This window comes from Notechis scutatus, chromosome 6 (assembly GCF_049901735.1).
Source record: "Notechis scutatus isolate UNSWTSFEM ecotype Mainland chromosome 6, rNotScu1.2, whole genome shotgun sequence".
In the NCBI taxonomy this organism is placed as follows: Eukaryota; Metazoa; Chordata; class Lepidosauria; order Squamata; family Elapidae; genus Notechis; species Notechis scutatus.
Window position 1 is genome coordinate 83,277,292 of NC_142014.1, and position 25,739 is coordinate 83,303,030.

The 25,739-nt window shown below is 56.9% G+C and overlaps 1 protein-coding gene across 3 annotated transcripts in view; it reads left to right on the top strand.

Annotated features, from left to right (window-relative positions):
• SHANK3 (SH3 and multiple ankyrin repeat domains 3) overlaps positions 1-25,739 on the top strand; it is a 264,751-nt gene that overhangs the window by 140,774 nt on the left and 98,238 nt on the right. For all 3 annotated transcript variants that reach the window (XM_087969020.1, XM_087969021.1, XM_087969022.1), the window contains one exon: positions 13,316-13,521. In XM_087969020.1, the coding sequence (XP_087825146.1) occupies positions 13,316-13,521 (206 nt within the window). The remainder of the gene's footprint in view (positions 1-13,315; positions 13,522-25,739) is intronic.

A 25,739-nucleotide genomic window follows, 5' to 3' on the forward strand; every position in this document is an offset into this window, starting at 1 on the left:
ATGGAACGATGCAGCCGGAAGGTTCCGGAAAGAGGAGAGGCAGATACTCCTGCCTTTTGGTTCAAGGGAAGGTGGCCTTTGAGCCCTGGCCGTCAGGGTCACAGCATCCACCTCTCAAGTCTTGAGGTTGGGGCTTGGGGACAATTGCAGGTATTCCTCAACTTACGACCAGTTGCTTAGCGGCTGCGTGAAGTTACGACAGACTACCTGGAGGTACTTACGACCTGTTCCTCCCCCAGTGGTTGCCTGTCCGCCTGTCTGGCATTCAGCAAACCTTTTGTCAGGGCTCCAACAAATCCACCCCCATTCAAATCCTACGTCTCTAGCTGCATCTCAGAGAAAATAAAATTGATTTATTAGGAGTGGCCATGTTGGCGTTAGCTGGGTGCAGCCGACACGAAAATACTTCATTCATTACCCCCTTGACCCTGGTCTTCCCCCCACCCCGTATCATAATTCATATTCTCCACTGGGACACGTCCATAGCCAAGAGTCATCCATCATGCTCTCCAGTAATAATCTTGCGTGCCAACAGCTTCGGCTGCCTAGCAGTTATCTGAAGCACTTGAGGAATGCACTGCTTTCCCCAACTCCCTTTCTGCTGGCAGCTGAAAAGACCAAAAGAGAATCTCTTTAGTTGACACTCTTGCAGTTACGGCCACCTGCAGCACCACGCAGTCACAGGAACTCATTTTATGGCGGTTTTGCCCAAACATTGGCATTTGCTTCTAGCTTTTTGGCAAAACCAGGCCCTGGCAAACAAGAGCACTAAAAGAATCAACCTATGTCCGGTTCTCGCACTTACAGCTGTTGCTGCAACCCTGTGGTCATGGGAGGGAAAGTTGGACGCTTGGCCATGGTTCCTCTTTATGACCATTTGCTGTGTCCCCGGGGGGGGGTCACATGATCCCTTTTTGCAACCTTCCGACAAGCAAAGTCAATGGAGAAGCCAGATTTACTTAACGACTGGGTTGCTAACTTAAGACCTCCAGTGATTCATTTAACAACTGTGGCCAGAAAGGTCATAAAATGGGGGCAAGACTCACTTCACAAACGTTTTGCTCAGCAACAGAAATGTTGGGCTCAATTGTGGTCATAAGTCAAGGACTAGCCATGCTTCTTGGGCCAAGCCCCCTCCCCACCCTTGTATACAGGGAAGCCCACCCAGATTCATAAGTGGTCCTGCTGCTCAGCGGTTAAGGGACAGCACTGCAGTCTGACTCTGCCCACAACTTGGAGTTTGAATCCCACCAAGCTCCAGGTTGTCTCAGCTGTCCTTCCGACGTCAATAAAACAAGGACCCAGATGGTTGGGGGACAACAGGCTGACTCTGTAAACTGCTTAGAGAGGGCTGGAAAGCACTATAAAGCGGTATATAAGTCTAAGGGCTATTGTTAAGTGGAAAGGAGGCAGAGAGGGAGGGAGGGAGGGAGGAAGGGGCCGTGGTGGTGCAGTGGTTAGCGTGCAGCATTGCAGGCTGACTCTGCCCTCTGCCAGCAGTTTGATCCTGACCGGTTCAAGGTCAACTCAGCCTTCCGTCCTTCCGAAGTGGGTCAAATGAGGACCCAGATGGTTGGGGGCAGTTATGCTGACTCTGTAAAGTGCTTAGGGAGGCTGGAAAGCACCGTAAAGTGGCGAATAAGTCCAAGGGCTATTGCTATACAGGTGGCGAGGAGTCATCCTCCCTCCTCCTGGCTTGGGGTCCTCAGAGATTGTCCGCTCCTGGGGGTGCAGCTGACTTGGAGCCCCCAGTGAGCCGTGCAGAGCTTCCTTGCCGGGATGGGTCTTGCCAATCCTGGATGATGCCATGCGGAGCCTTCCTCTCCCTTGCGTAGCAACCGCATCCTCTTGGGAGGAGCCCAGAGCCGGCAGCGCCAACTTCCCAGTCAGCTGATTATCCCCGTCAAACCGGCTTCAAAGGCTGGCAGACTCTTGCAGACACGGGCACGTGAGTGGTATGATGGGAGAAAGGCACTCCGGGCTCCAGGAGGGGCCCACTGGGTGCCTCTAGGGGGAAAAGGGGGGGCTGCTTGGGGGCAACGCTCCCCATCACGTTCGTGGGCCCAGCTGGCGTGGACAACTCTTCCTCCAGCTGTGGGTTTTGGCCTCTTGATCTTCTTGAGGAGGTTTTTGCCCCTCTAGCAAGGAGGCTGTCCCCCCCCCCTCTGAAGCTTCCCCCACTTAAATCAGGCTTCCCACCTGGAAGGTACCAGAGGAAGGGATGAGGTAGCTTCAATAGCAATCCAGATTAGGAGACCTGTGAAATCTTCCTGCTCTTTTTAAGCCTTACTTGGCTGGGGAATTCTGGGAGTTGAAGCCCACAGGTCTTAAAATTGCCAAGGGTGGACATTCCTGAACGTATCTTGCTGAACACCAGGGATTATGAACATGTCTCCATCAATGACTCAGGTGAGGGGATAGAAGGAGGACTCACCCCATCTGCAGATGACCCTAAGCTGGCAGGAATAGCCAACACGACCCACGGAGACAAGCTCAGGATCCAAAAAGATCTGGACAGACTTGAATGATGGGCCCTATCCAACAATAGGACCTTCAATGTGGAGAAAAGCAAGGTGTTACACCTGGGCAGGAAAAACCAAAGGGACAAATAAAAATTAGGCGAAATCTGGCTCAAAACCATCAACGGTGAGAGGGACCTCGGAGTCCTAGTGGACGATCGCTTAAACGGGAGCCAGTCGTGGGCGTCAGCAGCCCCAAAAAAGCCAATCCAATCCTTGGCTGTGTAAACAGAGGCATAGAATCAAAATCACCTGAAGTCTTAGTACCGCTTTATACGTCCTTAGTAAGGCCTCACCTGGGATCCTGCAGTCCAGTTTGGTCACCACGTTATCAAACGGATGTTGAGACTTTGAAAAACAAGTGCAAAGAAGAACCGCTATGATGATTAAAGGCCTGGATGCCAAAACCTATGAAGAACCGTTGCAGGAACTGGGCCTGGCTAGTCTAGAGGAAAGAAGGATTCAGGGGGAGGGGGACAGGATAGCAGTCTCCCAATATCTCAGAGGCTGCCCCAAAGAAGAGGAGGGGGTCAAGCTATTCTCCAAAGCCCCCCGAAGGCCAGACAAGGAACAATGGATGGAAACTGAACCAGGAGAGAGAGATTCAACCTGGAAATAAGGAGAAACTTTCTGACAGGGAGGACCATCCACCCATGGAATCAGCTTCCCTCCAGAGGTTCTGTGTATTTCATCGCTTGGAGGCTTTTCAGAAGGTTGGGCAGCCACTTGTCTGGGATGGTGTAGGGTCCCCTGCTTGAGTGGGGTTGGGCTAGAAGACCTCCAAGGTCCCTCCCAGCTCGGTTCTGAATTGAATTGAGTTACTCCGTGTCTGACTCTTAATCTGGGGGAGGGGCTGTTTTGGGGGCTGGAGACTTTGACTTGGGAAGAAAGTGGAACACGGGTGCAACAAGCCATTGTAGGCATTGATTTTTTTAAAAAAATGTATTGTATATATTTATCGGTAACAACAGGCAGATATAATAAAACAGGGGTCTCCAACCTTGGCAACTTTAAGCCGGGCGGACTTCAACTCCCAGAATTCCCCAGCCAGCTTTGCTGGCTGGGGAATTCTGAGAGTTGAAGTCCACCCGCTTAAAGTGCCAAGGTTGGAGACCCTGTAATAAAGGACAAGTAAAAACATAATTAGCTTAGAAAAAGGTGTGCAGGATGATGAATAAGTAAGTAACGTTTGTAGAAACTAAGACTCGGTCCATCAAAGGTGAATATCAAACTCGATCAATACTTCAGCGTGCTATCAGGTGTCGTCACGGAGGCCATTCCTTGCTCCAAAGTCCCCACTTTGAGACCGTATGCCATTCTGACAGGGGGATATTTATACCGCCTGCTTGGATGCTCCGCGATCTATTATTCAGGCGCCCAGAGGATTAAATGGGAACGAGCGAAAAGAAACACGCCAGGACGGGGGTCCCCGTGGAATAACATTGGCTTAATGGCTGCTCTGATGGCACCGAAATAAGGGGGCTTCTCCAGGCCCACCGAGGTCGGGGGGGGTCTGGCGCAGGTGCCGAATTCAGAGGGAAGAAGGGGGCGTCCGAGGACAACATCAACGCACAGGGGCCGTTGCCTGGCCCCAGCCCCCCCTGACAGATGGATGGATGGATGGATGGGTGGATGGACGGACAGACAGAGAGAGAGAGAGATGATGGATAGATAGATGGAGGGAGGGAGGGAAGGATGGAGGGATAGCTAGATAATAGATGGATGGATGGATGGATGGATGGATAGATAGATAGATAGATAGATAGATAGATAGATAGATAGACAGACAGACAGACAGACAGACAGACACACATGGTCCTCCACAAGCAAGGTCAGGCCAGATTCATTTAACGACCATGTTCCTAACTTAACAATTGCCGTGATTCACTTAGCAACCATGGCCATAAAATGGGACAAAATTAACAACTAGTTCAGCAAGGGAGATGCTGGGCTATCAGACAATGGAAGAAAGACATAATCCATAGGGCGGGGGGGCAGGGGGGGGGCTAAAGAGGACACGGGGAGAAGTTTTAGGCATTTGCATTCCAGGAAATGGGCGAGTTGCCCCCAAGAAAGAGACCCCCCCCCAAGTGCAAGATGTCTCCACATCGGCCAGCTGGGAGGCACATTCGGAGCAGGTGGATGAGCCCAGCCGGAAGGCACCCGGTGGAGGAAACTCCCCCCCCCACACACACACACACTGCCTGGCAGCTGAGGAGGGGGGGGGGGCTGCCCCTCACCTGGTGTCGTCTGCTGCCCCCCTTTCTTTCCCAGGCCTGTGCAGGGGGGGGGAAGGGGGAGGCTTGTGCAGTGCTCAGCTAGCCCCTCGAGACACCCCCTCCAATGCCACCTGGACCCCAATCTCACTCAGGGAAGCCGGAAGGTATACTTTTGCTGCTGGGAGAAAGAGCGGGAGGGGGGTTGAGAGGAGGAGGGTCAGCACGAGGGAGGTGCAGGAATGCCTTTCCCAGGTGAGGGAAAGGGGGGGTGTCTGAGCCCCCTCAACCCTCATCCAAGCCACCCAGGGGTGCTAGGCAGGACAGGGGCACTAATTCTGCTGGGTTCACACAGTGGGGTCCCCTTGGGGGTGTCTATGGGGATGCAGCCTGGTCACTTTAAAGCAGGGGTCTCCCACCTCGGCCCCTTTAAGCCTGGAGGACTTCAACTCCCAGAATTCCCTAGCCAGCTTTGCTGAAGTCCTCCGGGCTTAAAGGGGCCGAGGTGGGAGACCCCTGCTTTAAACTACCGAGGAAAACCCCATTTCCTTCCCTTCCTGGGCGCTTCCTGGCCCCCTTTAGAGCTGGTTCTTTGCTCGTCCCCTGCGTTGTCCTTCTGGGCAACGAATCGAAACGTCTCCGCTGCACACACACTGACGTTTGTTCTGCTCTCTGCGGCTTCGTCGAAAAGGCCGGGCTACCGCAGGAGACCTCTGACAACGTCCTCTTCTGCAGGTGGGAAAGGGGCTTCATCAGCCTGGCGTTGACAGAGGTTTGCTGGCTGGTGAGGGGCCGTCAACGTGTCCCTTGGCTGAAGGCTGGCATCGGTTGCCATCTGTCCAGCTGCCCTGTCATTCCGGCAACTGTGTGGGTCGGGGAGGCTGGGATCCAAGCAAGGTGGGCTGTGCAGGATTCCTGGTCCTCCGGCCTTTGGCCTCAAGGATCTGTGTGCTTCGGCTTCTCGTCAAAAGATGTGGAGACGCTGGAAAGGGAGCAGAGAAGAAGAGCAACCAAGATAATTATGGGACTGGAGGCTAAAACATGCGATGAACAATTGCAGGAACCGGGCCTGGCTGGTCTAGGGAAGAGAAGGACCAGGGGAGACAGGAGAGCAGCCTTCCAATAGTTGAGGGAGGGGCTGCCCCAGAGAGGAGGAAGGGGGTCAAGCTATTTTCCAAAGCACCCGAAGGCCAGACAAGGAACAATGGATGGAAACTGAAGAAGGAGAGATTCAACCTGGAAATAAGGAGAAACTTTCCTAACAGGGAAGACAATTAGCCAGTGGAACAGCCTGCCACCAGAAGATGTGAGTGCTCCATCCCTGGAGGTTTTTAAGAACAGATTGGACAGCCACTTGTCTGAAATAGCCGAGGGCCTCCTGCTTGAGCAAGGGGCTGGACTAGAAAACCTCCAAGGTCCCTCCCAGCTCCAGTTATTCTCTTAATTCAGGTTTCTGTGAATACCATGGACAGTTCCCCGTCATCTTCTTCACGGTCAGCATTCAAAGCCATCAATTACAGGCAGTCCTCGACTTGTGACCACAATGGAGCCCAAAAGTTCTGTTGCTAAGTGAGAAGATTCGTTAAGTGCCTCGCTTTACAACCTTTCTTGCCACCATCGTTAAGTGAATCCCTGCAGTTGTTAAGTCAGTCACACGGCTGTTAAGTGAATCAGGCTTCCCCTTCAGACTTTGCTTGTCAGAGGGTCCCAAAGGGGGATCGGGCGATCCTGAGGATGCTGGAACGGCCGTAAGGGTGAAAAGGGGTCACCAGGGTCCCTTTTTTTCTCTCCCAGTGACGTTGTAACTGAACGGTCACTGAAGGAGCCGTTGCCAACGAGGGAGGCCCATTCAAGGGCATCGCACGGCTTGCCTGCATCCGATCTTTGGTGGTTAAGGCACCTGGTGGCATCTGAAGAACCTTTCCCAGCCCTTCGTGCGCGCTCCAGGCCAGGCTGGGGCATATTTCTGGACTGTTGGTTCTTTGGGCCTTAGTGCTTTTTTCTCTCCCTTCCCTCCCATGGGGGGCTGCTTCTTGAAATGCCCCAGAAAAGTCCTGGAACTTTTCCGGAAGTGGTTTGCCATTAGCCTCCTTCCCGGGGTGGAGTGAAAGTGACTGGCCCAAGGTCACCCCCCCCTCAGTGCAGGGCTCTCCAATCTTGGCCACTTTAAGGCTTGTAGCTTGGCTGGCTGAGGAACTCTGGGAGTTGAAGTCCACGAGCCTTAAAGTCGCCAAGGTTGGTCCAGTGGCTTCGTGCCCAAGGCAGGGCTAGAACTCCACAAGCGCCTGGTTTCTGCTGGGATATTCACCATGGGTGGTGGGCCCTGCAGGGCAGAAGCTCTGCCTCCCCTTCAGCGCCTTCAGGCCGGTTATCATACCGGTTGCTACTCATTTGCCGTAGAGGCCCATTAGGCCCATTTCCCCCCACACACACACACTCACTTTGCACCTTAATTTTTATAACTCTGGCTGGCAGATCTTTGACTGTCAAGTCATGCGATCAACATGGCTCCGTATACTAACATTTCTTCCTCCAATTTAAAACCATATTCACCTTTTCTCCAATTCAGCTCTCCCTAATATATATTCAGCATATAGACTGAAGAAATTTAACAGATTAACAGGGTTGGAAGGGACCTTGTAGGTCATCTAGTCCAACCCCCTGCCCAAGCGGGAGACCCTACACCATTTCTGACCGAGGGCAGTCCGGTCTCTTCTTGAAAGCCTCCAGGGATGAAGCTCCCACAACTTCTGAGGGCGACTTCTGTTCCATGGGTGGATTGTTCTCCCTGTCAGAAAGTTTCTCCTTATTTCCAGGCTGAATCTCTCTCTCTCCTTGTTCAGTTTCCATCCATTGTTCCTTGTCTGGCCTTTGGGTGCCTTGGAGAATAGCTTGACCCCCTTCCTCCACTCTGGGGCAGCCCCTCCTCAACTATTGGAAGGCTGCTCTCCTGTCTCCCCTGGTCCTTCTCTTTCCTAAACAACGAGAGCATCCACGGCCTTCCCTCCTTCCTTTGGGGACCCCAAGACCACTGTGGGTTTCCAGGGTGTGGCTTCTCCTCCCGAGAAAATGTGGGATTCCCTTTTTCCTAAGAAAATCCCACCCCTCAGTGCAGATGGAGGCCTTTTGACAAATCGGTGAAATGGATACTGATTTCATTTCGGTATTCTTGGATTTTTTTCAATTATTGAGCAAATGTCAACAGTAATGAGCGTCTCGTGTTCCTTGGCCTTTTCTAAAATTGGCTTAGGCATCTGCTGTCTCCTTCCCCAGGTGGGACTCTAATATTCCCAGAATAGAATAGAATTAGAATAGGAATAGATAGAATAACAGAGTTGAAAGGGACCTTGGAGGTCTTCTAGTCCAACCCCCTGCTTAGGCAGGAAACCCTACGCAATTTCAGACAAATCATTTGTCCAATCTCTTCTTAAAACCCTCCAGTGATGAAGCATCCACAACTCCTGGTGGCAAGCAGTTCCCCTGGTTAATTGTCCTCCCTGTCAGGGAGTTTCTCCTCCGTCCCAGGTTGCCTCTCTCCTTGGGGAGTTTCCAGCCAGGTTGCTTCTTGTCCCGCCCTCAGGGGCTTTGGAGAGCAGCTTGACCCCCTCCTCCTCTTTTGGGGCAGCCCCTCAGGTATTGGAAGGCGGCTATCATGTCACCCCTAAGAGATAACAGATAATATCAGAGTTGGAAGGGACCTTGTAGGTCATCTAGTCCAACCACCTACATTTCTGACAAATGGCAGCCCAATCTCCTCTTGAAAGTCTCAAGTGAGACCCCTGGTCCTTCTTTTAATTAGACTAGACAGACCCAGTTCCAGCAACTATTTTTTTATATGGTCCTGAACATTATTTTGCTAGCAGGTGAAATGAAGGCTATTGGGCGAGGATCCCGTACTTACGTTCCACGTTTCCACCGTAGTTTGTGGTTTGGGGTGTTGTTTTGCAGCGTGGCAACCTCCGTAGCGAAGACCTTCCTTGTGGCCATCGCATAAACCTCTCTTGGGCTGCGGAAGGGAAGGCAGGAAGTCCTTGAGTTACGAGTGGCCCTCTTCAGCAGGACAGGGAACGAAATGGGGCTGGGAGGAGGTTTAGTCCTCTGGTCTGCTGGTTTACAGGCTGTGCGTGATACAGAGGCTCCGGTTGGATTGTGGAACGTTTTGTGCCAAGAGGAAGGTTGGGCCTGGACTTGGCACAGGAAGGCAATCAGGTAGATGAAATGCCGAGTACAGACAGACCTCGTTTAATGGCCAGTCACTGAATGGCCATTCAAAGTTACATTAGACTCCTTCCCAAGAAGTTACTTATGACACCATTTGGAAGGTAAAGGTGCTGCAGCACAGCCCAGTCACGACATGCAGAGAGAGACTTTTGGCTTCATGCAAGGAAAGCAGAAGAAGCCGCAGAAGTCTTTCTTTCTCTCCCCCAAACTCTGTCAGAAATGAGTCTTTGCCAGCGCAGCCTCTTGGAGCAGGAGGCCTTGCAGGGTCCCAAAGACTCATTTCTGGTGGAGTTTGGAGGAGAGAAAGAAAGACTTTGGCTGCTTTCCTTGCGTGCAGCCAAAAGCAGAAGAAGAAAGAAGCGGCATGAAGCAGCCCGGTGGCCAGGGGAGGCGCCTGGGGCGATAGGGGCAAACCCCCCCCCTCCGCCCTTTCCCCCCTCCCCTCACTACCTCGTGTTGTTCACAATGCAAGCGACGCAAGCCTTGTGTTCCCACACAGCCTGGATCAATTGCTTTGGAGGGCGCTTTGGGGGGTGAAATTTCTCTGTGGACCACCAAAATTTTCTCACGGACCACCAGTGGCCCCTAGCCCACTGGTTGCTGACCACTGTTCTAGTCCCACCCCCCACCCAATCAGGAGACTCTACAGACCATTCCAGACAAGGGGCTGTCCAGTCTCTCCTTAAAAGCCTCCGTGATGGAGCCCCCACAAGGAGCCATTCTACTATATCAGAGGCCTCCAAACTTGGCAACTTGAAGACTTGTGGACTTCAAGTCCCACACGTAAGTTGCCAAGCTGCATTATGTTAATTGTTCTCACAGTCAGGAAATCCCTCCTTAGTTCCAGATCGCTTCCCTTCCTGGTTAGTTTCCAAACTGTGGCTTCTTCTCTCGCCTTCGCTCCCTCTTCCTTGGGGCAGCCCCTCCTACACTGGAACAGGGAACTGTCCTGTCCCCTCTACACGTGACCCCAGCAATGCCGTTTGAAGGGGGGGGAAAATGGCCCTAAGCGGCCCTTTGTTCAGGGCCGCTGCAGCTTCCAACGGTCACTAAATGAACGATTGTAAGTTGAGGACTTGCGCCTGTAATGCGCTTCACACCGAGGTTGCTGCACATGCAGTGCCAGGAACCCCACTTGGAAACCTGCCCTTGGGGCGCCTGTCCCCCCCCCCCGCTTCACACGGGAGCGTTCGGATCTACATGTTTGCACAACTAGCAGCTCTTTATGAAGTCGGCTTATCAACTGGAAACAGAAATAAGCTGTTGAAAATTCAGAGCGTCTCCCCCCCACCCCCCGCCGTCTACATTTGTTTCTGAAGGGCCAGAAGAAGCGATTTATCTTGTCTTCTGTTCTCTCCCCTGGCCTTCAGATCATTTCCTCCATGCATGCGGAGAAGGTGCTTCTGACTTTTCCAGCCCTTTCCTTTCCTTTCTTTGTGGTCCCAACGCCAAAAGCCAGCAGGCAGCAAAAGACAAACAACGCACAAAGTTATTCTTCGCATGCAGATGGAACTGAGTTTAAAATGGAAACGGGCGTATAGATACAGGTAGTTTTATCAAAGCGGGAGTGTAACTATATTATTCCGTGATGCTCGCCTGCAGCTGAATTGCATCCGTGAGGCATCGCTTTGTGCACGTCTTGAGTTTTGAAAGACCTTTCGTGGCCCTGAGCTTGGAGACTCCGTGGCCTCCCTGAGAATTTCTCACACCACATGCAAGACGCAGAAAGCAGGAATTAACACAGTCTTTGTTGGCGCTTGGGGTAAATTTAGAGCCTTGGAAATGCCAAGAAGCTTTTCCAGCCTCCGTTTATTAGGGCGTTCATGAAGATGGACCCTTGAATTGGTACAGTTCCTTCCTGCCGCCTGGACCACGTTTATGAGATAACCTACCAACAGGCCCCTTTCCTAGCCTGGTTGTTTATATCTTATGTGTCCTTCAGTTGTTCTCCACTAAGAAAAGGCTGATGGGTCACGGGAGGGTTTCTATACGGGCCTTCGGCTTTGCAATGGCCCCCAATCCTCGTCTTCTTACTTTGGGGGAGGGTGATGTTGAACAGGTGTGTGCTTTCCCCAAAACTGCGGACTTGGCAGGATATGGATTATGGGCATTTGTGTCCAGGGTTGTTGCAGTTGTAAAGTGAAGTACGCAGTCCTTAAGCAAATCAGCTTCCCTGATTGTCAGCTGGGAAGGTCGCAATTGGCGCCGTAGCTCTCTCTAAGTGGTTTACAGAGCCAGCCTCTGCCCCCCCCCCCCAACCATCTGGGTCCTCGTTTTACTGATCTCGGAAGGACAGAAGGCCGAGTCAACCTCGACCCTGGTGAGATTCGAACTGCCAGATTGCAGTCAGTCGGCAGAAGGTAGCCGGCAGTGCCACACTCTGACCACCGCGCCACTAGGCTTGAATACATCACGGTTGCCAAGCAGCTGATCTTGCTGCGATGGTCGTAAGTGTGAGGATTAGTTGTTCATCGTTTTAAATACTCGGTTGTAAGTCAAGGAGGACCCGTCCTTGCAGGAAAATCTCCCCTTCCTCTCCAGATTAGCCTTTGTGTGAACTTCACACTCGGTTGCGGTTGTTTCTTTCGGGCGGGGCCCCCGGGGTGGCTGCATGGATCCCTTAAAGCAGGGGTCTCCAACCTTGGGCCCTTGAAGACTGGGGGACTTCGACTCCCAGAATTCCCCAGCCAGCTTTGCTGGCTGGGGACTTCTGGGAGTTGAAGTCCCCCAGTCTTCAAGCGGCCAAGGTTGGAGACCCCTGTTCTATTGGACAAGTTTTGCTGGCTGGGGAATTCTGGGAGTCGAAGTCCGCCAGGCTTCAAGGGCCCAAGGTTGGAGACCCCTGCTTTAAAGCATTTGCTCCTTCGTTTTTCTTTGAAAACATTTCGCTCCTCATCCAAGAAGCTCCTTCTCTTCTGCATAGACAAATTCAGGCTTTTGAGCTTACCTCCCTCGTCCCACCCTTGGCTGGCAGGGTCTGTTTGGGCAGAGCTGGTCCGTCAGGGACTGAAGGGCCAGCAGGCCAGGAACCTGGGGGTGGGGGGGCGGAGAGCGCAAAGGGTTTCTGGAAGCCCCAGGCCAATTTTCTGCCCCCCACCCCACCCCTTGGCAATGCTATGAGCCGATCTGGCCCAGCGGGGACTGGGCTTAATGGGCTCGCTGGTTTGTGCTGACGGGAGTGCCTGGCTGTGCTTGCAAGGAGCTAAGAGGATGGGGGCTGTTGTCACTGTTTTGGGTACTGGGGGAGAGTGGGGGGCAGCAATCCAGGGGTTCATTGGGGTTCAGAGGAGGGGGCTCTGTGGTTGCATGGGAAGGAAGTCGTGGGAGGCTGGGGGGAGGGAGATCCTGGGCAGGACTGGAAAAGGCGGGAGGGGGCCGTAGGGAAATTGGACCTTCTGTACACAAGGGAGGGGGAGGGGGTCCCACGGCACCCCAATAAGCCATCGCATCCTTCATTCCTTCGGGCGTCGGGAGACCCCCCTTGTCAAGGGCAGATCCCAGCTGGGGAGGGCGGTTGAAAAAGGAGGTGGCTCAAACGGGGATGGGGGGCCACCAGGAAAGCTCAGCTGCAGCGGGCAGGGCTGGGGAGCCGAACCCCTCGGGGGAAAGCAGGGCAGGGGCGCAGGGGCGGCGCTGTCCCGGTGGGCTCAAGGCTCAGACCGACCGGGCCGCCCCTCGGGGTCTGCTTTGCCGCTCGCCCGGGCGGATGCCGGCCTGATCCTCTGCGGAGCGTCCCGGCGGCGAGAGGGGCCCCCAGTCTGACCGCCAGCCCGGGTCCGCCGTCCGCGCGGGGGGCGGCGCGGGGCCGGCCCGGTGGGTCCCCGCCCAGCCGAGGGGAGGAGCGGCTGCCGAGCGGCAGCGGCCGGGGAAGGCAGCTGGAGCCGGCGAGGCAGGCGGGCGGCCCAGCCGGGGGCTGCCGAGCGAGCGAGCGCCTCCCGCCGCCGTCATGGGCGGCCAGCAGCGGCGGCGGCGGCGGGGCCGGTCCGGGCGGGAGCGTCCCGCGAGCGGGCCCTGAGCCGGGCGAGGGTCCGGGCCGCCATGGCGCTGTCGGCGGGGGCGCCGGCCGGAGCGGGAGGCGGCAGCAGCAGCAGCGGCGGCAGCAGCGGCGGCGCCCGGCAGCCTGACCGCCCCGGCGGCGCCCCGGCAGGGCCCCCTCGGCGGGCTGCGGGTGCGGCTCCCGGCGGAGGCGGCGGCGGCTGCCGCTGCGACCCGCCCGCCCGGCCGCGATGGCCTGAGTTGCCCGGCGGAGGAGAAGCCGCGCCCGGCTCGCCCGCCCGCCCGCGCCCATGGCGCCCCGCCGCCTCTGCCCGGCCGCGGCGGCAGCAGCAGCCTCAGCGTCACCTATGTCTTCGTTTACAGCCCCGGCGGGAGCGGCAGCGGGCCGGGGGGCGCGCCGGGCGCCGGGCCGGGCGTGGAGCACATCCCGCACGCCGCCCCGGCCCCGCTGCGGGGCCCCAAGAAGAAGCTGTACAGCGCCGTGCCCGGCCGCCGCTTCATCGTGGTGAAGAGCTACGCGCCGCAGGGCGAGGGCGAGATCCAGCTCAACCGCGGAGAAGCCGTCAAGGGTGAGCCCGGGGCGCCCGGGGGAGTGGGCCGCTTGCACGGGCGGGGCGGGCGGGCGGGCGGGCGGGGGCGGTGGTCCTGACGGCGTTGGGGTCGGGAGCTGCGAGGGGGTTCCTCCCGGGAGGAGACGGCCGGCGCTGCAGGGCCCGGGGGAGTTGGGGTCTCTTCTGGGCTGGGGAGGGGGATCCCTCGGGCCCTGCAGGGGAGGCTCCCCTCGCCCACCGGGCTTTCCCTCTGGCCGGGAAGCGGCGCACCTGCTAACCTTGGTTAGCTTGGATCTGGCTGAGCTTTGGGGCGCGGCCGGGCCTGGGAAAGGAAGCCCGCACATTGGCTCCGTCTGTCGCCGGGCGAGGTGGGTTGCGCGAAGAGCCGGCATCTGCCTGGATTGGTTGGGCTGCGTGTGACCAATCAGGATCTCCATGGCTTTGGACCAGGCAGGCCCCGGTGAGCTCCGTGCGAGGTGTGCATTGCATCAAGGGGGCCCTCTGGGGATGCTTCATGCTGGGGCCTCTTGCCCAGCACCCTCCCACAGACGGGGGAGGTGGGTGTGTGATCCAGGCAATTCTGGGTGTGCAGGCACACGTGTGCGTTTGGTGTGTGTGCATGCAACAGATGGGGAAGAGTGAAGAGTTGTCACTCAAGGCATCTTGGGGTGCAGGAGAGTGCTTGGCCCCCAGGGGGGAGACCTGGGGAAGAAGCCCCCCTTGGGTGGACATGAACTCAGCCAGAGGCTCAAAGACAACCTCCCGTTTCCCCCTTCAGCTCCATTCTGCCTTTCCTGACCCTCCCAGCTGCTTCTTTTATTTCTGGGCTCAGATTTTCGGTAGCTGTGCAGCTGTGCCCTCCCCCTCCGCCCTCCCCTCCCCTCCCCCTCCGCCCTCTCAGGGCTGGTTTGGTTTCGGGCTCCCTCACTTGGCAGGAGAGCCCCTCCCGCGGATGCAGCGGTCTTTGAACCCAGATAACCGGCCGGCTTGACTCACACCGACCTTCCCCCACGAGCAGCCAGAGACGGAGGCCGGAGCCAGTCGTGTTGTGCTGCTCCACACCGTGGGTGCCTCTTGTGTGCTCACAGCACCCGCTGGAACCCGGTGCATCTGTGTGCACCCACTCATCACTGCGGCGCTGGCTGTGCTTTTGCAGGCAGCATGAGGTCATGTTGCAAAGGTGGTCCTGCAGCCCCCTTTGGGAGGTTGGTCTGTGAAGCCAGAAGGGGGGCTGGGCGTGGGGCACGCGGGGGCCTCTGCGAGAGACTTGGGGGCCCAGGTAGGAGGGCAGCCTGCCTGGCGCATTCCTGGCTGGGCCGCATCCAAGCCAGCAGCAGCCCTTGGGAGGCCGACTGTCCCAACTGGAGGCCGAGTCCAGCACGGCTTGTGGCTCTCCCAGCCCAAAGTGGCCGAGAGCATTTCTGGCCAGGCCGGCTGTGGCGCAAGGGCACCTTTGGGTGACGTCCATGGAAATCGGCCATTGTCATTGTCATTGCAACCGGCTGGTTCTCGTTTGACTTCTGCGTTAGATCATTCCATCTTGTTCCTTCTCGGTGTCCCCGGTCCAAGATACGGTCGCCTGCTGGTGCTGAGGGCTCTCCGGGAAAGTTCTGGTTTTGGACCAAGTTCTGGGCAGAGGGGGGGGGAGAGGGGAGGGAGGACAGAGTTTGTACAAAGCAGAGCCACAAGGAGGAATTCTCAGTGGAAGAGGGTTAACCCTTAGTGTATAGGACCAGGTGGTCAGAATTGTGTCTCTTACCTTGAGGGCTGCAGCTTGAAGGGCCGGGAGTTGAGAGGTGCTGAGTCACCCCAGGAGCTGAAGTAAAGCTCCCCCCCAAACCCCATCCATGCTGTTTGATGTGCTCCCCACAACCGTTTTGGCTTTCACGGGCCACGGAGACCTGCCCCTTTTCCCTGTTGTGCGTGGGCTGGGTTGCACAATCACAGGCGGTCTTCTATTGCAGGGTCTCACCTTGGCGCTTGAAGACTGGGGACTTCAACTCCCAGAATTCCCCAGCCAGCTTTGCTGGCTGGGGAATTCTGGGAGTTGAAGTCCCCCAGTCTTCAAGCGGCCAAGGTTGGAGACCCCTGTTCTATTGGACAAGTTAGGAGTTGAAGTCCCCCAGTCTTCAAGCGGCCAAGGTTGGAGCCCCCCTGGTCTAAGGTGAGCCCAAGTATCAGCCAGCCAAATCAATTCCCCGACTTCTGAATTTGCAGCGGGCATGCAGTGGCCGGAATTTGCCCGGGAGGCCAGGGCAGGAGCTAGCGGAGATTCCAATGAAGGGAAGGTCGCAGATGTGACCCTGTTGAACTCTCCCACCAGCCCAAGGAAGCCCGGCCGTATCTGTAGGGTTGCTAAAAAAAGAGCTGCCAGCCGGTCCTTCCGTCTTGGAGTTGGGTTTTCTGCCCCTGGGGCTCAGTGCTGGACGGCTGAGCGGGGCAGGAATTCAGAGAAGGCACTGAGATGGGTGGTGATGGGGCTGCCGGCTGTCCGGCAACATGGGGAGCCTTGTTGGGGGCCCTGTGGGGCTCCCATGGACGGTCCCCAGTAGCCTGTGGTGGGACCAGAGCCCTGGGCTTAATGGGCAAAGGGGGAGGGCTGGGGAAGGGCTGGACGGCTCCCAGCAGAGGCCTGAACTTCAAGAGGTTGTTCTGTTGGGATCTGGGTGTAGGTAGTCCTCAAATGACAACCACAGTTGAGCCCCAAAGGCCTGCTGCTAAGCGAGACGGTCGTGAAGGGAGCTTCATTCCGTTTGATGACGTTTCTCGCCACCGTTGTTAAGTGAGTCACTGCAGCTGTTAAATTGTGAGCAGCCTGGTTGTTAAGGGAATCTGGATTCCCCCTGGACTTTTGCTGGTCACAAGAGGGGATCCCGTGACCCCAGGGACACAGCGACCGTCGTAAACGCGAGCCGGCTACCAAGGGCCCGGATTTTGATCACGTGACACACATACACACACACACACACAGGAGGGGGGGGCACTATTCCCTGTGAGAAAAACAGTCCGAAGTCACCTGACCTTGTTTTACTTTGCTGGCTGAGGAATTCTGGGAGTTGAAGTCCACAGGTCTTGGGGACCCCTGCTTGGGGGGCATTTGGCCGGCAGTCAAGGGCAGGGAGGAGGAGGGGGCGGGTGGGCTGGTGAAGATGCTGGGTCACCGGAGGAAAGGAGAGCCAGGAGGGGAGGGAGCTGGGCGAGGGGGGGCCATGCCTTGGTGGTGCCTGGAGACCCCCGTACCGCCCAGCCAGTGGGACAGGAGGCAGGAGGCGAATCGGGACCCTTGGCAGTTGCTGAGGGGAGCTGGCTTCCCCGTTGACTTTGCTCCTCCGGAGGTCTTAGAAGGGATCCTGGGACACAGCGGCCGTCATAAAGGGGAGCCCCTTGCCAAGCGCCCGAAGTCTGACCCCAGGGGTGCTGCAAAGGTGGCGCCTGTGAGAAACGGTCCCTAAACGAACGGTCGTAAGTTGAGAGCTGCCCCGTAAAGGAGGAGAAGGCGCCAAAGAGCGGGAGGATTCTGGCTGGGCCCGGCCTTGTGGCTCGAGGGGTGCCGGAGGGAAGAAGCCTCCCTGGCTGGACACAAACTCAGCCGGAGACGCAGGGACGCCCTCCTGCCTCACACGCGGGGAAAGGGCAGCTACCGGCCAGGGCTGGGCTGGCCCCCTCCTCGAATGTGGGCCCCCCTGGTCAGAATCTCTCTGGGCTCTGAGTTCCGAAGGGGGAGTTTGTGGCCGCTGTGAGCAATCGCTCGGCTGGGCCGCTGCTGCTTTGCTCCCCGTAAGCTCACGATGCGTGTGAAGGAGCGAGTAGTGTGACGCCCACTCTTCCAGCCAGCGGGGAGGGACGTGCCACACAACAAGGATTCGTCACCACCCTCCAGAGACTCCCAACTGTGGCGTGAAATGAAAAGGACTCTTGGGAAAGGCGGCTGGGGGGAGCCGGATCTCCAGAGTCCCTTCCGGGGGGCGCATGGAAAGGGGGCCGCTGGGGCTTTGAACTCGGCACTCCTCGCCCCAAGGAAGGTGGGTGCCCCCGTCCACTAGTCCTCGACTGACGACCACGATGCAGAAGAACAGCATTGGAAGGGACCCTTGGAGGTCTTCTAGTCTAACTCCCCGCTCGAGAAGGACAAGTGGTTGGTTCGACCTCTTCTTAAGAGCCTCCAGTGATGGAGAGGTGTAGGGTCTCCCGCTTGGGCGGGGGGTTGGACTAGATGACCTACAAGGCCCCTTCCAACTCTGATGATCTGTTATCACCCACAACTTCTGGTGGCAAGTAGTTCCACTGATAATTGTCCTCACTGTTAGGAGGTTTCTCCTTGATTCCAGGTTGCTTCCCTCCTGGACGAGCTCCTGCCTTCGGGGGCTTTGGAAGAAGAGCCCCCCCTCCAAACTTGGCCGCTTTAAGACTGGTGGACTCCACAAGTGCTGGCTGGGGAAGGCTGGAGTTGGGGCCCTCCAGGCTTAGAGGGGCTTAAAGGTTGGAGACCCCTGTTGGGCGCCCCTCCCTTTGGGGAGGCCACATTGGCTGGCTGCCTTGAGCCGTGCAGCCCCTTCCCCTGGGGCCCAGCGGTGGGCTGGTAGCCCTCCTCCCGCTTGCCAGGCTCCCCTCCCCCTGGAGGGCTCGGCTGAGCCGGCCCCAACGGATCTCCTCCTCCACGGAGGCCGCTCGATGCTCCGATCTGATGGGGGGCCAGGGAGTTGGGAGTGGATCCCTTGGGGATCCCTGGAGGGGAGAGCGAATGGCCAGCAAGGGAGGGTGGGCGGGTGGGCTTCCTCCGGCTAGGAAGGGCCGGCCGTGGCTCGGAGATGGTGAGGAGGGGGGCTTGGCGGCTCCTGAGAGAGCCAGCCGAGCAGCCCCAGCTGTGGCACGCAGGACGTGAGTGGCACTGCCGTGGTGACGTCCTTCAAAGCAGCCTTGTGGGGAGGGGTGAAGGAGGGAAGGAAGCCCCCCCCCCCCCCAGCAAGAGAGGGAGAAAGAGCCGCCTTGGGCTGCTGCTCCAAGGGAGAAGCAGAAGGAAATGTGCAACGGGGGCTCTGGAGTTAGCAAAGAAATGGAGTCCCTTTCGGCCCACTTATCGGCTCCCAACCCTGGTGACCAAAGTGGCCAACAGGGACCATTTTGGCTTCCTTGGCAAAGCGGATCCTTCCTTGGCTCAGAGGATCCTCGCCGGCTGGTTGCCCCAAATCCTCTGCTCCTTGGAGCTGCTCCTGGGGACTCGGGGCTCAGCCTGACTCTCCCCCCCTCCCATGATGGGGCTTCCCCCCCACCCCACCCCCACGGCTCTGCAGGGAGCCCTCAACATTCAGGCGCTTGGCGACCGACTCGTGTTTATGACGGTTGCAGCGTCCAGGGTCCTGTTTGGTGACCTTCTGACACGCAACGTCCACGGAGGAAGCCGGATTCATTGGAACAATTTCACAGCTGCGGCGATTCACTTAACAACGGTGGCAAGAAAGGTCGTGAAATGGGGCAAAACTCCAAATGTCTCTCTTGGCAACAGAAAAAAAGTCTGCACTCCATTGTGGTCCTAAGTCGAGGAGGGAGGGAGGGAGGGAATGTGGGGTGCGGGAGAAAGTTCTTTGTCCACCTTGTCCACACTTGGAGGGGGGTTGGGGGCCTGGGGGGGGGGAGCTGCTGCCCCCAGAGGTGGGGGAGGGCTGGGGGGGGTCTTCCTCCTCCAGGGTCCTTCCGCCTTCTGTGGTGACTCTCTCTGTCTTGGTCCTTTGCTTCTCGCCAGCTGGATGTTCTGTGCTGCCTCTTGCTCACCTCTTGCATGGCCATCCATGCGCCACTCTCCATGGGTCACCTCATCAGCTGGGTAACTATGGCCTTTCTTGCTCTCCTCCTCCTGGCTTCTCCTGGCTTTCTCCTCATCCCACGCCTGCCTCCCCTTCCTCTCTCGCTTGGCCCCTTCGTGCTCCTTGCTGCTTCTCCCGGCACAGGGCGGCCGACTTGGGGCAGGAGAAGAGCCCAGGGTCCCACTCTGGAGGCCTAGAGAACAAGGAGGAGGCCCAGATAGGCTCGGTTGTTGCGGGGCTGAAGCCTTCTCTAAGGCCAGGACATCCATTTAACATCCATAACATTTAGCAGATTAACAAGTGAGTTGGAAGGGACCTTGGAGGTCATCTTCTAGTCCAACCCTCTGCCCAAGCAGGAGACCCTACACCATTTCTGACCGATGGCAGTTCAGTCTCTTCTTGAAACCTTCCAGGGATGAAGCTCCCACAACTTCTGAAGGCGACTTCTGTTCCATGGGTGGATTGTTCTCACTGTCAGAAAGTTTCTCCTTATTTCCAGGTTGAATCTCTCCTTGTTCAGTTTCCATCCATTGTTCCTTGTCTGGCCTTCAAAGGTGCTTTAGAAAATAGCTTGACCTCCCCTCCTCCCTGTGGCAGCCCCTGAAATATTGGAAGACCCCTATCCTGTCTCCCCTGGTCCTTCTCTTCCCTAGACTAGCCAGGCCCGGTTCCTGCAACCGTTCATTGTATGTTTTAGCCTCCAGTCCCCTCATCCTCCTGGTTGCTCTTCTCTGCACTTTTTCTAGAGCCTCAACCTCTTTTTTATAATGTGACCAAAACTGGATGCAGGAGTCTAGGTGTGGCCTTACTAAGGCTTTTAACAGATTAACAGAGTTGGAAGGGACCTTGTAGGTCATCTAGCCCAACCCACAGCCCAAGCAGGAGACCCTACCCCATTTCTGACAGATGCTAGTCCAGTCTCTTCTTGAAAGCCTCCAGGGATGAAGCTCCCACAACTTCTGTTCCCTGGGTGGATTGTTCTCCCTGTCAGGAAATTCCTCCTTATTTCCAGGTTGAATCTCTCCTTGTTCGGTTTCTACCCATTATCTGGAAGCAGCTCAGAAAGACACACACACACCCCGTCCTGCAGTGCAGTGAAGTACAGAAGAGTCCTCGGGGCAACGGCCACAATTGCGCCCAAAATTTCTGTTGTTAAGTGGGATGGCTGTTAAATGAAGGAAGAGGGGGGGTCAAGAGGAGAACCGAAGCTGCAGGAGGCTGTTCTTCTAGGCCAGGCCTCTCCAACCTTGGCCCCTTTAAGCCTGGCGGACTTCAACTCCCAGAATTCCCCAGCCAGCGAAGCTGAGTTGAAGTCCTCCAGGCTTAAAGGGGCCAAGGTTGGAGCGCCCTTGCCTAGCTGATCTATCTCCCTCCCTCCCTGGGGCGCTTCTCCTGGTCTTGTCTCCCTAGCAGGTCTGGCATGGGGGACCCCAGGCAGGTTCTAGGGAGGGCTTGGAAGCTGCTCGCCCCCCCCCCACTCCCCCCACCCCCGGTCTGCTGCCAGCATCCATGGGGAGAATCCTCAGCGCAGCAGATTTGGGCTCAGCTCCGTTCTTTCCAGCCTGCTACAGATCCCCCTGGGGGGAGGGGGGGAGAAAGGTAGGGGTGCAGCTAATTTGGGGTGAGCCAGGACCCCCAGGAGTTTGGGGGAGCAGGATTATGGATCAGTAAATCAGCTCCAGGCCAAGAACATTTTTTGCAGCAGATTAAATTCTGCCTAAGAAATCCGAGTTTCCGAGCCGTCCGGTTGGGATGGCAGGGACGGCTTTCCCCTAAATTCCCTTTTACGAGACCTCGAATTATTCCCTTAATCGTTCATTACTTGCGTTTGAGCAATAGTAATCTGTCCTGATTATCTTCCTTCCCCCCCCCAAAAAAAAAATACAGTGCCAATTTTGGTACAATTAACGCAGATAAAAGCCGTTTCTCAGATTTTGCAGGCTCTGCATATTTTCCAATCTTCCCTTTTTTTCCTTCCTTTTCTTTTTTCTTTTTATCCAATTTTCAGTTGTTCTCGGGAAGCCCCTAGTCTAAGGAAAGGCACGATGAGTGGGGCAGAAACCCGCTTTTTGCTGTGGCTCCAGCCTCTGATCCCACCAGCCGGGCACCTTCAGCACCAGCCAAGGAAAGGAGAGGCTGTTTCTCGCCCTTGTAATTAATTCCCACCCCGCCTTTGCAGAGGCACCTCTTTGCATTTAAATGGGTCTAGGTGACCTCAGGCGGTCTCTTCGTCTCCACTGTCCTCTTTGGGTTGTCTCCTTTCCCTCCCAAACGTGGGCTGCCTCGGCTTGTCTTGGCGTAGCAGCCAATGGGCACCTGGGCCTTCTCAAGGGTGATCCATTTGGGCCTCCCGCAGGGACCCCTTGCTGGGGGGGGGAGGAGATACTGATTGTGTCTTGCAGCCCTGGAGAGGCCTTGGGGGGGAGGGATCCCCAGGGAAATGAGTAAGGCCACCCCTAGAGTCCTGCACCCAGTTTTGGTCACCAGACTAGGAAAGGTGTTAAAAGACCACAGCTCTATGCCTTGAGACGGGAGCGCTGCTGGATCCGGGGAGCACTTCCGTGATCTAGAGCAGGGATCCCTCCTCTGGTTGGTGGAAAGGGGCAGGGTCCATGCGGAGGCCTTGCAAGACCACCCCCCATCCTCTGGCCCCGTTCCTGGCTTGCCTGCTGCCAGCCAGAGCTCCAGAGATGCTGATTAAGGGGAGCCCGCTCGGCCAGGCTTCTGGGGGCCTTAATATTGCCAGCCTGGCACCAGGTGGCCGAGGGCTGCTGCCGTCCAAGAGAGAGAGAGAGAGAGAGAGAGAGAGAGAGAGAGAGAGAGAGAAACCCCATTTCAGCCACAGCAGTTTGGAGGCTCAGCTGCGCCTCCCAAAGGTTTAGCTTTTCTGGACACCCCCCACCCCCAGGTACCCCCCACCCCACGTCAGTCAGTAGAGGTGAAGGAATTCAGCTACTTCATCAGGTGGTTGGGGGTGGGGCTAAAATGCCTTTGGAATTGATTGGCATAAGTGTGGCCACCCCTGAGCAGCCCGGGAGATGCTGCCAGGCGCAAGGAAGCTTTGCCTCTGCCTCTCAACAGGCAGGCGGGGGAGAGACGGGGTGGCCGGGGTCCTCCCAGGGCGAGGGCCTTCCAACTTGGCAGGTTTAAGATGTGTGGACTTCAACTCCCAGGATTCCCCAGCTCACATGACTGGAGGAGGAATTCTGGGAGTTGAAGTCCACAAGTCTCAAAGCGGCCAAGTTGGAAGGCCCCTGTCTTAGAATAACAGAGCTGGAAGGGACCCTTGAGGTCTTCTAGTCCAACCCCCTCCTCCAACCATTGGTCTCCAGTCTCTTCTTCAAACCCTCCGGTGATGGAGCCCCCCCCATCTTCTCGAGGGAAGTCCTTCCGTTGATTGATTGATCTCCCTGTCAGGTAATTTCTTCTTCGCTCTAGGTTGGTTCTCTCCTCCTTGGTTTGTCTCCATCCGCTGCTTCCTTTTTTGTGGCGTTTTGGAGGGTGGAAGTTGTGGGGGCTGCAACCCCGGGAGGTTTCCCACATGAGTTTGGAGACCCCCTTATTCAGAATGGCAGCCTCCTGTTTGCTCCAGCCTTTCCACAGGGCAGGGCCAGTGCAAGCAGAGGAAAGTGAGGAGGGGGCGGGGGGAGGAGAGAGATGCCCCCACCCTCCCTCCGCCTCCTCCCTCTCCCTCCCTCCCCAGCAGCAGTGGGATTTTGTGCATTCAAAGCCAGCGAGTCGGTTGTGTGGATCTGACAAAGCCAAAATCTGCTCGTTAGGCTGAAGGATCAGAAACCCCCCCGCCCTGCCTGGCTTTGATTGAACTCCCCCCACCCCCAATTCTGCAGGGAAATATTCCGCCGCAGGCTTAATGAGGGCGACGTCACGCAGCGCTGGAGCATCTGCAGGGGTCTTTCAGGGGGATGCCCAGAGGGTGAGGGGGCCCAGTGATTGAGAGACCCTGAAGGGGCCACGGGTGGGCTCATCCCTGTGAGGTGGGCCAAGGAATGGGGCCCAAGGAGTCTCCATGGCTGAAGAAGCCCCCAGCCCTCCATGAGCTCCTGAGGAAGGGGGTCTTGAACGACCAACGGCCGTGATCTGCTTTGCAGGCAGCCGGGCCCCGAGGGGCCGTGGAAAGCGGCAGATGGTCGGTGAATAGCACCTCAGGTAGCCCTCCGCCTATGACCATAGTCTGGGACCATTCCTGTGGCCGTCTCTGCAGGGCTGTCGCAACTTCAAATGAACTGTCGGAAGTGAAGGACTGCTGGCATCCTATCCGTTCATCCCCATCAGGTGCCCAGAGCCCCGGCTGTTTGCTGAGCCCTGCCTTGGAGCCTCCTTCGGGGCGATTGCGATCTCAGCAACTTCCTGCCTTGTCTCCAAGGTGGCCGCTTCGAAACCTGCCGTGGAGCATCCTAAACGGTTGAAACGCTCCGATGTCCTGGATAGGGATAGGGATAGAGCTGGAAGGGACCTTGGAGGTCTTCTAGTCCAGCCCCCTGTTCAAGCAGGAGACCTTACGTATGTCAGAGGTCTCCAAACACTTGGCCCCTTGAAGACTTCAACTCCCAGCATTCTCCAGCCAGCTAGGAATTGAAGTCCACAAGTCTTCAAGTGGCCAAGTTGGGGGGGACCCCTGCCCTCGGCCACGTCAGACAGGTGGCTGTCCAGCCTCTCCTTGAAACCCTCCAGGAATGAAGCGCCCACCGCCTCCCTTCCCCTGGTTCTCTCCTGGATTGGCTCCCTTCGGGCTCCCTTGGGGCTTGGTCGGCCCTTGTCCTCTGCAGGATAAAATTGTTGTTTTGCATGGAACTTTGCCTGCATCGGCTGAGAAAGGGAGCGGAGCGATTAAGAAATACGAAATTCAATTGCCCTTAAGACTTCTACACGCTTTCCAGCCCTCTCTAAGCAGGGAGCCTGTCGCCCCCCCACGCCCCCCCCCAGTCTGAGTCCTCATTTTAGCCGCCTTGGAAGGACGGAAGGCGGAGCCAGCCTTGAGCTGGTGAGAATCAAACTGCTGGCGGTGGGCAGAGCCAGCCTGCAATCCCGCACTCTAACCGCTGCGCCACCAGGACTCCAAAAAGACAAATAAACACCGTTTCCTACCTTCCTGGCCTTTTTCCAACCAAGCAGGCGGGGACTTCCTCCCTGACTCCCATCTGCTCAGCTGCTGTGAGAGTGGGAGGCCCATGTTGCTGTCCCCCCTGCCAGATGTGGGTCTCACACCCATCATTGCACGACCTCCAGCAGCCCGTGATATGGGGCTGCTCCCAGGAGGGGTTCTCCAACCAGTGAGTTGGCTACGGAGGGGTAGGTGGAGACGCCTTTTGGGTCCAGGGCCCCCCCGGGCACCCATCAGTGCAGGAGGCAGCAAATGGGGCATGCCATGCCCTGTTCCTCCACTAGCACTGGTGACGCTGCCTAGCTGGGTAATGCAAGGTCTGCCAGAGATCAGCCGAGCTGAGGGAGCAGCCCTGAGCTGCAGATATCCTCCTCTCTCGGCGTTCTCTTTCCCGGTCCTGCCTGGCCTCCGGGGCTGAGCTTTTCCTGGTTGTTTCCCATCCAGCTGTCAATTAGGTTTGATCCTGCTTAGCTGCCAGGATCCCGTCAGAATTGGCTGATGTGGCTTTCTAGGGTGACCCTGGATGGATGGATGGAAGCAGGCAGCTTTTATTGGCTGAGGTGCAGGGGTGGGTTCCTTCTTCTCCTTCTTCTTCTGGGATTTGTATTGGTTCTGCTTGCCCACCTTCCCAACTGCCCAGCAGTCCTGATGAAGCCCTCCTGGCCAGTTGGTCTGGGGGCTTCCCCGGGTGGGGGCTGTGGACAGCAGGGGCACAGATGCAAAGCCGGGAGAGGAGGACGGGAGGGGGACCTGGGTGGGTTTCCCCCCCCTTCTCCTTTTCAGCTCCAGGGGACTAATCGGGCGTGGGGGGGGCGCATTTTGCCTCTGCACATCCTCCTTAAGGTAGCATGGAGCCATTTAGACCCGGCCTCCAAACTTGGCAAGACTGGCAGACTTCAACTCCCAGAATTCCCCAGCCAGCATTTGTAGAGTTGAAGCCCACAAATCTTTAAAAGTTGCCACGTTTGTAGGCCCTTCATCTGGAGAACCCCTAAGGCTGCCTCCCTCTCCCCGTCCCTCTCCTCCGTTCTCTCCCTCCCTCTCCCTTTCTCCCTGCCTCCTTTCTCTCTCCTTTCTCTCCCTGCCTCCTTTCTCTCTCCTCCTTTCTCTCTCACCCTCTTCCTCTCCCCCCCCTTTCCCTCTCTGCCTTCCTCCCCTTTCTCTCCCTCCTTTCCCTCTCTCTCTCCTTTCTCTCCCAACCTCTCCTTCCCTCTCTCCCTCCTTCTCTCTCCCTCTCCTTTCCCTCCCTCCCCCTCCCTCTCTCCTCCTTCTCTCCCTTTCTTTCCCTCACCCTTCTCTTCCTTCCTCCCCCT